The sequence below is a fragment of the Glycine soja genome, chromosome 2, assembly GCF_004193775.1.
Source record: "Glycine soja cultivar W05 chromosome 2, ASM419377v2, whole genome shotgun sequence".
Lineage (NCBI taxonomy): Eukaryota > Viridiplantae > Streptophyta > Magnoliopsida > Fabales > Fabaceae > Glycine > Glycine soja.
Window position 1 is genome coordinate 40938332 of NC_041003.1, and position 13988 is coordinate 40952319.

The window sequence follows — 13988 nt, forward strand, 5'->3', positions numbered from 1 at the left end:
GTTTCCGAAAAAACAATCGCGTTACCAGTTGTATTTCATCAACACCATAAGGGGGAATCCCACGAGGCGCAACTTGTTTGATCAAATCCTTCAATTCATCCATGGTACATCCGGTGGGAATGTCAAAGTTTTTGGGATTTTTTCCTGTGAACGAGTAACCTACAAACTCATTTTGGCGTGACATGTTCCACCTCCCATTGTAATATAGCAGGGCATCATGAGTAGGGGTCATAGTAGTTTCAAATAAGTTTAAAATACCATCTGGGATTCTAGCAATGCTACATAATAACTCAATCGGACCAACAAACGAAAATTCATGATTACACATTAACATTGTGTTAACATCAGCATCATCTTTCACTTGCATACATTGAAACCGAAATTGATTACCTGCATACGTGAAAGGCTGCCGGTAGTAAATTCCATCCAAAAATTGCTTGTCAGTTAGCTTAAGGGTATTGTGTATTCTGGTTTTTAACGTTTGAAAATCACACCCGTTAGGTACTCAAATGGGAACTGGAGTGGAAGCTTGGAAGGAAACACCATTGTCGTTGTGAACAATGGATCCATTTGGAAAAATAAAACCTAATGTGGAGTTCACAACTGTCTGACTGCTTGTCTCTCCCAAGAATGCCATAGTTTTTTGTAAGACTTGGGTTGATACTGAAACTTGTGCTTTCTTACAAGGTTAGGTTGTGCCATATATATAGATGGGTTTTAATATTAGTGCTGCATTTTTTAAAGATTGAAAATACGCATGCACATGCTTTCTGTATGTGTTGTCAACTACACGAATGACATGACATGCTTTAACTTGCATCAGATCTGCATGTGTAGTCATGTTGTGCAGGTCCTTTCACGCGCTTTATGTTAATGCAGACAACAATTTATCAAACACGGTTTTCCACAATGTGTAGTCAAGTCAGACAACAATATATCATACATGCTTTTTTAGAATTAAGTAATAATTTTGTTGTGGACGTAACAAATAAATTACATGTTCAAAACGATCAGGCATTTATAAATTACATGTTCAATCATCATTTAAGTCAACATAGTCTCTCTTGAACATCATGAAGCTCTTGTAATGCTGCATTCAGCTAATATATGGATTTGGTCATGACTTCGCCTGCGGATGACAATTGCTAGACCATAACAATGATACAGGCGATAAGGGACAACGTTCTTTTAAATAAACCTGTTGTGTATGCGAAAAAAATGTTAACTCAATCCTACAAAAGTCATTGCATAATCATAAAAAAAACACTTCATATCTGCAATGTACCTCAACAAAATGATTGTCATACACATGACCGATACAAATTATACGATGCAATGAAGAATTTGTCAGCGGTTGACTTCTAAGGGGAAAGAATGTCATGCTTTGTTGTTTAGACAAGGATACAACGATTACGTTATACCTTGATGCAATGACATGTCCCATGTCCGTTATATCCATCCACTTATCCATTGTCACCTGAATAAAACAAATATACACGTCAAACTTAATTTCAAACTAAAGTCTTAAAAATCAAATTCATAAATTATATACCTTGGTTAACCCATCAACAAGTAGTGACATCCTTAATTCCTCAAATCTCTCCGTGCCACCAAAGAGCTTGACATAGTCTTCTGAGAAATTGGCAAGTTCTTTAAGCAGATGGTTGCGGACCACCGACCAAGAGTCTTGACCCATACCTAATAAACCGGCAACCGACCGATATCCACAGTTACCATCACCTTTGACATCAACAATCTTATCAATGAAATCGTGCATAAATGACTGAAACTGGTCCAACATGGGCATCATCGTTCTTTGAATCGGTTGCTCAGAGGATGATGCAGTACGTCTCACGGACGAATTGCTATTTTGTTGTGATTCAAAGGCATCTACATACTCCCAGTAAGATGGATCGCGCTTTGTTGACCTTGGGTTCCTACTCGTAGTTTTCTTCGGTGCCCCCTTTGTGTTAACCTTTGTTGGAGGAGGACACATCGAATTCTGATCAGGGTGTGCAATTTCCCAAAGTTTACTTCTTAGAGTAAACTTGCCACAAACATCAAGTTCTTCGAATTTTTGGTATATTGTTTCCATTACGTCCTTGATGCCCACCTCGGGCTCAGATAACCCTTGGTCTGAAAAACTGAGTCTCCTCCAGAACATATGAATTGAATCAAGTGGGATGCAACCACCAACATATTTGGATAGCTCACAAGCACAAGGAAGACCAAGCGTGGTTCTCACCACGCAACCACAACTTGAGGGATTCTTGCCAGCATAGTGAACACGCTCAAATTCAGCAGCAATCTGATTTAAAGCATACCTTGAAACCATTCCAAGCAGCCTCCTGTATAAGGTTTTTTGGAACACATGTCCAACGACATGTGTACTTGTTTCAAATGATGCTTTAATTTGTGTGTGCTGCAACGTAATCATGTTGTTCACGGCACCCCACACACTACATAAGTCTCCAATGCTATTTTGTAACAGTCTTTTTAAAGACGAGTGAGCATATTCAACCCTACATTTCAAATACACAAATAAAAATAAACATATACAATAATACAATTCCATAAATTTTTCAACGTTAATAGAAATAGTTCAACAGTTTCATACCTGTTTGTTGTTGTGTTTCCTAAGTGCATCACCTTATTAGTCCAGGCGGAAACAAATTTTTCCTTGTGTGGTATTATCCATGTTTCCTTGACATAGTCAACAAATATTAGCCAAGGTGCGCAAGCTACTTCGAACTTCTTCAGGTATTCATCAAACTATTGTTCTGAAGGACAATCAGTCAGAGATCCCCAGCAATCCATGACATAATCCCAAGCATTTTTTTTGCGCAATTGGTGATTTACATTTAGCCTTCACATTCTTGTTTATGTGAAAGATGCACAACAAATTTGTGCATTCAGGGAATACATCTTTCACTACATTCATCAATGTTTGGTCTCTGTCAGTGACAATAACTCCAGGGAGGGCATCACGCTTTAAAAAAAGGCCTCGAAAGCGTTGTAAAGCCCATACCAAATTATTAACGCGTTCACCCTCCACATATGCAAAACCGGCAGAGAATGTCATCCCAGTCGGTGTCATCCCAACAAAATCGAGCAATGGGAGTCTATACCAGTTTGTTTTGTAGGTGTTGTCTATCAAAAACACCAAATTGCATGCATTGACTAACTTCACTGAATCAGGGTGGCACCAAAAGATATCACCAAATTGCGGACGTACGGATGACTTCCGGATGAACTTGATCCGGAAGAGCATTAACAAGCTTACGGATCAAGTTGATTCGTAAAAAGCTTACGGATCAACTTCATCCGGAAGCCATCCGTACGTCCGCGACGCACAAACGCCATCTGCGTACCTTGTTTGCCGCCACCGACCACCGCAAAGCTTCACGCCGGAAACTTCACCTTCACCGCTGCACTCAACCTTGCTACCCCCACGAACCAGAGACAATGCCGCAGGAAAAAGTGGAAAACGAAAAGAAAGCTCTTTGAAAATGGAGTAAGAAGCTGTTCCGGAAAAAATTTTGGCATTTTAAGGAAGAAAGCTGATAGGGGCAATTTTGGCATTTTATATTTTTGCTGGGTGCACCTAGCAACACTCGTACTGATTCAAGGGGGTTGTTAATCCCCACTATGGGCCCCTATCACTTCAAAAATTTTCAAAAACACCGTTTTCCATGTGCATTGGAAATGCACCTCCAATGCACTTTCATTGCACTAACAAAGGTGCGAAAAATATTGTGCAATGAAAATGCTATTTCGTTCTATAATATAATATGTAACATAATTATGATTCTATTGTACATCTTTTTCACACCCATATTAATAAAATGATAAGTGTATTTTTGTTGTATAACTGAGTTTGTAAAAAAAATATACACCAAAATCATGATTATACTATGCAATTAGGAGTTAACAAAAAATATATAACAAAAACATAATTCTGTTGTATAGTTTATATCAAAATCATATTTTCATTATATATATATATATTAATTGTTTGACAAATAAAAATAATTTAGTATTAATTACATAATTTATAATCAAATAAAATCATAATTTCATTATTTGTGTATCACAACAAAATTATAATTTTATTATGTTGTAAATATTCCGGTGAAAAAGAGTGAGTGTCAAGATTAAAGGAAAAAAAGATAAGAATATTTTGGTATTTGTGCACCAATGATATGAGCCCAAAACAATTTTAAAAATACCAATATCAATTCCTGTTATTCAATTGCATCCTTTTTTTCCATACATTTGTTTTATAATTTTTATATTATAACAGTAATCATACTTTATTATTATCATTATTATTATTATTATCTTTTACATTTTGTTACAAATTATAATTTCATTCTTATTATTTTTAATTAAGTACTCATTTTTTACTTGTGTGAATGAACTACTGTGGGTCAATGGATATTCCTTTAGTGCACGTCTAGAATAACATGCACCAATATTTCCTATCACCTAATCTGTCATATTGACAGGTGGTTTTATTTGAAAATTGAACTTATATAATGAAATTTAATAAGATATTTTCTAATAAACTCGAAGGAGAAGTTTTAAGTGGTCCACGAGTGAATCATGTTATTTGACCCTTTTCAAAAATAATAATTAGATGGTGGGAATACTGGTGCATGTTATTCACAGCACCCAAAAGAAAAACGATGTGGCCGTCTTCGTTCGTAAGAAAATCCCCGAAAATCTCTCAACACCCACAATTCAAGCTTATACTAATTGGAGCCTAATAGCACTCAAACACTGTCTGTCTTCCATTACCGCTCCACAAGAAAATCAGAATTTGCATTGCAGTACTCTAAATCAAGAAAGCAAAGAGTTTGCAAGATGATTGGACACTGATTTGGGTTTTAAAGATAACTTTAACCCAATTACAAAACAAGAAATAAAATTATTTCCTAACTCCACTAATCTAATTACTAACTTACTTATTCAATTCAATTAATTTAATACTCATACATTCATTTTAATACACATTATATAATAATCCCAATTTGATTCATCTTTTTAAAAGCCCTTTTTGAATTACTCCAATTTTATTCATCTTTTTAAATGGCCTTTTGAATTACTCAGCATTCCTAGAGTCTATTCACACACGACTTTTCAACTTATTCAAAGACGAAGTAAATAATAATTGTTTCAATTATTTAATTAAGTTTAGTAAAAATTCTAACCTCGTTAACAATAACGAACACAAACACTAAGATAACACCTAGAATTTTCAATTTTATTAAGCAATTTAAAATAATAATTTTCTTTCACAAAAATAGTCATTTTAATATTATTAATATATTTGCTAAAGCTTTAATTGGTGTACCCTCCTAAATTTATTTAGGTTCATGAAAATTTCTCCACTTTCAAATAAACAAGAGCTCTTTTAAATTCTCAATTTATTATAACATGATTTCGAAAATAGCTTCAAACATTTATACTATTAATAATCATTAAAATAATGGTCTTACATTTTTTATATTAAAAAGGCTTAATTATTTTCTGGGTCCTATTATTTATTTATTTTATTCAATTTCATCTTACTATTAATTTAGGGTTCGATTAGGTTCCATAATTTTCAAAACCAAGTCAATGCCATCCTTTTTTACTTCAACTAGGTTGCATAATTTTTTTAAAAATGAGTTAATGCTACTCTTTGAAACAAATCAGCACCATGCAACCATATTTAAAAAAGAAAGAATTAACGAATTCTAGTTACAAACCATAAACGTCCAAGTGATTATTTCTTTTTCCTCTTGAACCATGCTGGTTTATTAAAAAAAAAAAAAAAGTGACCTTTATAATGAGAACAATTTTTTACAATGGAGAAAATACTATGTGGAACTAACAAAACAATTTGGCACTCTTCAGAATACTTTCTTTACTTTCTGAGTTTCAAAGATTTTGTATGTGGATTGTTGTCTCTGCATTCCAACTTTAACTCCAACAGGTTCTTGTCATGTTTCATCACATCCTGCCACATCCTCCACCCATCCATCTCTCACCAAATAATGTTGTTGATAGTATCTGAAGGCCACAAATAGAACAAACACTGCAATTATACAATTCATTAGTACGTAGTTATGAGAGTGTATGTGTAAGGCACAAAACTACATATCATTTTATTGATGTAGTGAGGTCACTATATCTAGATCTCAAAAATGTTGAAGCTAAATCTAATGCTATTAATTAACTAAAACACATGAGCCTTCACTATGCTATTTTACCTGACCAAATGCGAGCAACAACTGAAGACAAATTCCAAACAAGGCCAAAAATGCCAAGAGCAACGGCCTTTTTGTGAGAGCAAGAAACCCAAGCATCCCGGAATCGACGAATCCAAAAGTTTGCTTCATATAATTACAAGAAAATAAGCCATCATTCATCACATTTAGAAAACTCAAACGATTAGATTGGATTAAGATTTAGTAAAACAAGATCATGATAGTTTGTAAAACACCAAAAAGTCATGACACTAATTGCAAAATTACATTTTGAGCTTAGTAATTCATATCTCCCAGAAGCTAGTGGAGGCCCATTTTTGGACCCAGTAAACACAGAGAGCAAAGTACTTTGACAGGGCTTGGACTTTGGGGGGTGGGGACCACCAGGTATATGTATGAATGTGATGTGTGATGAGCATTATTATCTCATAATTGTGTTCCCAAGTCTCAACCATCTGAAGACAAGTCTAATAATACTTGTGACTTGTAAGGAATGGGCCCAAAACTGTTGAGGAATAAAAGCAAAGATGCTCATACATGAGATGCATTAAAATTTTCAATTCCCATCATCCATATTTTTAAATAGGCAACAAAGCAAAATCTTAAAGCAGGTTTAGAGTTCAATTATTTCACTTGAGGAATTATAAAAATAATTGAACCCCTATACATCTATTAATCCTTTTTTCATTAAAGGACCCACCAAATCCATTATAGTATATATCAGTGATACAAATCAAGGGTACAAAAAAGCCGTTTCAATGACCATAAATACATGCATGATCAAATTATTGTGGGCCCTTGCAAATTCTGCAACGTTTACATTTGACAATAGAGCGTCAAATATTACCCCTACCTAGACCTACTTGGCACCCTTGCAGCAGCTACTTACTACAACTGTACTGTGTTTTTGTCACATACTTGTGTTCTAAAGGAAGAATTAAAATGACGCTAAATCAAAACTATGTTTAATTTAATTTAGGGTTTTTACCGAATGCAGTTAACTGTGCAGAATATGAGGAGCAAATTTTTGGCCCGGTAAAAACTCCAAAGAAGCCTGAAGCAGTGAGAGAACAAGTTTAGTAACTGAAAAAACCAAAATAAGAAAAATTGAGGGAATTTTCACTTGCATAGCAAATGGTGCAAAGAGTAAGAAACTCTGCATTGACATGCAAATTGGTTGTGCATATATTTTGTGTAGGAATGGAATAAGCCTAGGCATTAGAAACTCACCAAATTTGGCCATCTTCCAAATGGTTATGGAACTGCCACATCTGGCAAGAACAAAGAGCAAAACTGCCAACTACAATTCATAAATCATTAACCAAAGTTTATTCTCATATTTTGATGATATGAAGGGGGAAAAAAGAAAGAAAGAAAAATCCATATTATCAGTGAGCAATGAAAAATACCTTTATTGTGGTACCAGGATCTCCAGAAAACATGGCTCTAAGTTTTGACAGGAACTCATTCAAATAAGGAAGGATCAATCTTAGCACCCAAATTGCTTCTTCTTCTCCTAGTACATAGTTTGTGTCGTCTACATCTATGACCCCCCTGGTTGGTTTGATTCCAAACAAAAAAAAATCAGAGTATTCATTATCCAGTAATAAATTTTTGTCTTTTATTTTTCACCAATGTGCCACGGTCATTATTACCTGCATATTAGTGATCGATAGAGGAAGATAACAGCTAGATAGACAAGGCCAATATAGGACATTACAGAAATAAGACTGCGCAAACAAAGGATCAAGAAGTGTCAATTCTGGGGTTCTCTTTTAAGTGGCAAAGTGTATATACAAAATGAATTGAACTCTATGATGTTGATTTCTAACCTCAGATTGATATCTTTTGCATAAGAAGATGAAACTATAGTGAATGTTCCAATCCCGAAGATAAATGCTGATCTTGAGACCTCTCTCCACATGATTAAATCAACTGAAGAGTGACATATGTAAAGAATATTAAAGAATGAATGCTAGAAATTGTATTAAATTTTGCCAACAAGTTTGACTCTTGCATAATTCTGAAATGTAGATAAATCACCTAAACTCTGCAGTTTGTTCTGGCTTTGTGGAAAGCAATAGTACTCTTCTGCCTTTGGAACTGAATAGTAAAGACCAATTAGCCTTGATAAAGCACAAATCCCAAAAATCAGTTTGAAGGAGAAAAGTACAATGAAATTAGAAAGACCTTACTTGAATCAGCCTTGGAGAAATTTTGGTGAATTGTGGAAAGCTTTCTAATTGGAGGAGATGGCTTCACAGCTATAGGGATTGACACTGGCCTTTCATTTTTTTGATGAAATTGTCTGTTGGTAGTCACAACCTTTTTAGGTTCCGGTTCATTCGCAATCTTCTGTTTTGCTGGTACATTCACAACCTCCTTCCTTTCTGGTTCATTCACAACCTTGGATTCTGGCACACTGATTTCCTTAACATCAAAGCTCCCCTTCTCCATCTCAACATCAATCTCCTCATCTTCTTCTTCATCATCAACAACAACATCATCAAAGTCTCCATCAACATGCACTGGTGAACACTTGATCATGCCAACATTATCTGAATTGCTGGAAATTCCTTTCTCTAGGCACACACCAAAATCCTTGCAATTTCCATCACTGTCATTCTTACCATTGTCAATAACATTTCTGCCAGACCCACCAGCCAATCCATCATTCCTTGATTCATTCAAAACATGATCCAACTCTGGTTTGTCCTTCCTAGGCTGTATTGCATTCCCCCCATTTCCATCATCGACATTCTTAACAGAATCTGATTTGTTCTTTCTGAGCTTCCCAACATTCTTTTCAAAAGGTTCACCTACCTCAGACCTTTTCTTCCTGGCCGGAATTGGGCTCTTCTTGATTGAATCAGAAGAAATGTTGAGATCCTTACATTGTTGACTACTACTACTATTACTACCATTCTTCTGGGGTTCTGCTTTTCCTCTGGCTATTTGAATTAGGTTATTTTCTAACCCTTCAGATTTCCAAGTTTTTCTCTTTCCAGAAGCAACCACACTCCCAATTTGGCCTCTCTTCAATCTGGTGCCATCATTGCCTCCTTCTTCAGCACTTTGTTCTCCACTGAAGACCTTAACTCCACCACCAACTTCATCACTCTTCATTCTGCTCTCCCACACTGACCCTGCAACCACACTGCATCTAACTCCAACTCTTCTCCTACTCACATCCATCTCAATTATATCCTTTTTTTTCCTCTTTCTCTGCCTAACAGACAGTACTGTAATGGGACACGAGTGTTTGATGGATAAGAGGCTTTCAGCTGAAGAAATGGCGGTTGGTGGGGTGCCACATTGGGATCTCCTTGTAAAGCAAGCTCATAGAGAGAGAGAATCAAGGGATTGTGTGTGGAGTAAGAGACAGTAGTTGCTTTCTCTTCTTTTTTTTCCTCTTTATGGAGTTCTGTTTTGTGAGGAAAGGGAAAAGTGAAGGTAAACTGAGTGGGGTTGAATGATTATGGTGTTAAGGAGGAGGAACCCTTTTATCTATGCATAGATTCCTTAGGTCTCACATCACTTCTACCGAGGAAGCTAAAGTCATTGGTCTCACCCTCACATGCAAATGAAAAACCTGTAGCTATATAGTCCAATATTCTTCCCAAGCGTGCGTGCGTGGTGAGGATAAATTATTACATGTTTATGATCTCACCTAATTTTTACATCATATATTTGGCTGAATTTTATTGATTCTTTATTTTTAAATTGAAAAAACCAGTTATGAATGTTATATTGAGATTAATTGCGACCATAAATATGTAATAGCCTTCAAGTGTACAAAAGTTTCTGGTGAGAGAGGAAGGCATGAATAAAAATGTACCGTTAATACTTTTTAAGTGTCCATATTTCATTGAATGTACCAGAAGAGGCATAAAGAAAATGCAATGTGTGGTGGTGGTGGTATGAGACTAGTTTCAGAAAATCAAAAGCACCCCTAATTTTGGCAAAAACTACACTTTCTAGAGCTCAAGGATGGGAATAGTATTAGTAATATATATATATATATATATATATATATATATGCATACGTGTGTGTTTGGTTAGTGATGATGCTTGCTTGGTCATTTGTGGTATGGTTTTTCTATGTAGGTCTTGACAAATTTCTTTGCAACCTTGGAATGGATGACGTGGGTACCGCTTAGGAGTTACGAATAAAAAATAAAAAAACTGAGATTGCTGGTCTTCAAGATCTTGTGAGTTTCATTGGTGTTATGTAGATGTAAGCAATACCATTTCTGGATATATACCAATTTGCCCCGTGTGTGGCAAAGTGTTTTGATCTCTGCCTGTGGCCAGCTTTCAGTTTCAAATATACTTTGAAGCTGCAGATAATGTGAATGCCATAACCATTACTAATCCAAGAACGTGATTCATATAAAATTAGTTTAATTGACTTCTCTGGTCTTTTTCTAACCATTTATTTTAGTTTATTAATTAGTAGAGCAGGACCTTGGGTGATGAAATTGAACAAGACTAACTAAGAAGGAATACATAAATTGAACGTGTATATTGTTTATTAATCTAGTGTACATCTAAATAATTAAGAATCTTAGCCTCATAAGTAAAAAATATCAAAGAGTTGTGGAAACGCTGTGTAAATAATGATCTGTTTTGTCTGTCGGTTAAGCCTGACGTGTATTTTCACGGTCAAAAACAATTTTATATTATACCCACACACTCGTTAGCATGCAATTGACCTGTATTTGAATATTTTGCAAATGTCAATGTACCAAACACCCATCTAGCTAGACTCAACTTAGGACCAATTTCAACGTGTTTTCGACTTCCAAACAACTTTTAATTCAGTGCCACTATTTAATTTAATTTAAACATAAAATAATTGATATTGTTTATTTTTTATTAATAAATGTTAGATATTAGTTTATAGTTTTATGTTAATGAAGCTTCAAACTCATTATTATTCTTTCTTTACCATCCGCTCAATCTTATAATTTCACAATAATTGATATTATGCGTGAAATTTTATGTATATTATTATCTTTATTTTCACTTACCATTTTTTTTTGTATGTATTCATTTCAAAAATAAAAAGACAACTTTATATTATCTAATTCTTGTGTTAAAAAATATGTTGGTATCTAATTACTATTTTAATATTTTTGTCTCTTGCATTGCATTGATGTTAATGGGTTTCGTCTTATAGCGGCCGAAGCAGTTGCATATACAGCCATCAATCAGAAATCACTATTTACACATGAGCATTTGTTTGTGGGCGAAACAATCTAAAAAGAGGTAATTTTTTTTTTCAAAATTAAAGGATAATCCATAACTTCTGAAATGGAAGTGATAAACTGTATTATGATTTTTTTTCTATTGAAGTAGGTTTTACAACCTTAATTTTTTATTTTTTTCAACATAACTTTAAAATCGTAAGAATTTTTTTTTTTATTTTTTCATGAAAGTCATAAAATACTTTGCAACTTTATCTTTTTTTAACATAATTTTAAAGTTATAATAGTTTTTTTTTTCTTTTCATGGAAGTCGTAAATTATTTTACGACTTTATTTTTTTTTTGCACGATTTTAAAATCATAAGGTATTTTTAAAAAAGTCATAAGTATTTTTTATTTTAATTATTTAATAAATTAATATATGCTTTCCTTTTTAGTTTTATTTAATATTTTTTATATTTTTACTAAAAGGATTATTATTTATTTTATAAATTAAAAAAATAATACAAAAGACTTAAATTTAAAAGTAATACTCATTGTATAAAACTAATGACATAATTATAATAATTATTCATACAAACAAGTTGATGACTAATATTATTTCTATTTTTTAATTTTATGTTTGTGTTTAATTTGTATTGTTCATTTTAAATTAATGTATTATGTTGTTTTTATTTTAACAATTATTTTTATTACTAAATTAAACACAAACATCAAATTAAAGAATAGAAATAATACTAATTGTCAACTTATTTATATGGATAATTATTATGATTATATTATTAAGTTTTATATAATGAGTATTACCTTTATTTTAATATTTTAAAAATAATTAAAATTATAAAAAAATTTACTACTTCAATGAAAAAAATTGATATAACTTTTAATGTAAAAGTGATAGGTCAACCCTTTCAAAATATTAATTTAAATTTTATCCCATTTAATAATTTTGAAAAAAAAATTGCCCCGTTTGGATGGTTAAGCCTTTGTTTGAGAGCTATAAGCTAATATTCCCATCACAAATTTACTCATGCATATCTCATTAAGGACGCTATGACATAATAAGACAACCGGAAGAGGAAATCTGGCGTACGAGAAAGTTATTGCATGTGGGAAAGTTTGGCGTAAGCGCAAGACTAACCACAGAATCTCACAAATCAGAAGCACCAAACCCCACATGAGTATACTTTCCTTTTTGTTGGGTTAGAGATGAGGCCAAATCATATCATAATTTGCATCAAAGTGAACATATAGCATTTTGCTTTGCATCCCTTTTTCTGTTTTATGGTTATGATTTCGATTCCTAACAACATCAAATCGGGTACGATACTGGGATTAGATCAAGTAACCTACCTCTCTTTCTTTCTTCTCTTAATTATTATTTATTATTAGTTTTCTTTTAAAGAATTTTAAATTAACTTTATTTATTAAAGACTTTTTTTTGTTCTTAAAGTATCAAGTATATTTTAATTTAGTAAGTATAAAGGATATATAGTTCAAAAGATATTTTAAGAAAATAGAACAGAATTCTTATGTTGCCTCTAGTAGTGTTCCGTTAGCTCGAAAGGCAGCATACGCATTACTGTTTACTTGCAGCATTAGATATAATGACTAAACGTGCAGATTAACTAACACGAAACTGCTAAATTCCGAACCCCACTTATTGGTGCTTTGATTTTTTATTTTTTTGGTGGAGATTAGTGCTTTGATAATAACACTTGTTTTCACTGCCTACAATATAGGGATGGAGATGGGACAAACCATTTTTTCACGACTGCGACAATAATAAATATATAGAAATGACAGACTTCACGACGGCAACAATATTTAACAAAGTTCCAAACCCCTTTTTTGTTAATAAAATTATTTGATCAATGCCTTGTAAAAATTGGGAGAAAATACAAAGCAAATTTCTAATCAGAGACATGTGATAACATTATTTTCAAGGATTTATTCGGCTTACAATATTATTTTTAGATTGTGAAAAATCCTCGTGATATAGCAAACTCTTCTAAGATGACCCCAAATAACTAATAGTTCTTTGTCAACACAGTCTGTAGAGCGATAGATGAAGTTGTTGGATAAGAACAAGAAAACAAAGAATGCTTAAGGAAAAAGAAAAGTGTTTTTTATAAAAAGGAAGTGGCGATCAACTAGATATGATTTGATCAAGTAAAACCAGCTGTGATCAAGTCAGAATATCAAAAAATAAGGGTTGAACTAAATCAAAAACTTAACAAACAAAATTGTTTAGATAAAACAAATTTCAGAATTAAAATAAAATTATTTGATTTTTTCTCTCATTTAAGCAATGCAAGACTTATTGCCTCTTAAAACTTTCAAAATACTCATAAAATATCCAACACACCTAGGGGTTGATTTTTTCCTTCTAGAATTATTTTTTGCTCAAACTCAACTACAAACTAGCTGCATTTCAACAAATGTTACAGTATTTGAATTGCGCCTTTAAATAATATTCAGTTATTATTTCACCAAATGTAAGTAGAAACGGCAACAAAAGCCTC

General features: G+C 33.3%; 1 protein-coding gene across 1 annotated transcript; it reads right to left on the minus strand.

The window, feature by feature from the left end:
* Positions 1 to 5816: 5816 nt before the first annotated feature.
* LOC114394268 (reticulon-like protein B21) lies at positions 5817 to 9839 on the minus strand. Its single transcript, XM_028355951.1, has 9 exons — positions 8450 to 9839; positions 8298 to 8357; positions 8087 to 8189; positions 7910 to 7984; positions 7664 to 7808; positions 7485 to 7554; positions 7243 to 7308; positions 6258 to 6380; positions 5817 to 6082 (listed from the first exon to the last, which is right to left on the minus strand). The coding sequence occupies exons 1-9, from the start codon at positions 9447 to 9449 to the stop codon at positions 5988 to 5990; spliced, it is 1737 nt and encodes a 578-aa protein (XP_028211752.1). The 5' UTR covers positions 9450 to 9839; the 3' UTR covers positions 5817 to 5987.
* Positions 9840 to 13988: the final 4149 nt, after the last annotated feature.

Bases quoted from the DNA above. Each gene is read 5' to 3' on its own strand.
- LOC114394268 (XM_028355951.1), bottom strand. From the start codon at position 9,449: ATGGATGTGAGTAGGAGAAGAGTTGGAGTTAGATGCAGTGTGGTTGCA. The intron at 7,809-7,909 runs GTAATAATGACC...CAAACCAACCAG, and splicing joins TATCGATCACTAATATGCAG to GGGGGTCATAGATGTAGACG. The intron at 7,555-7,663 runs GTATTTTTCATT...TATGAATTGTAG, and splicing joins ATCCTGGTACCACAATAAAG to TTGGCAGTTTTGCTCTTTGT.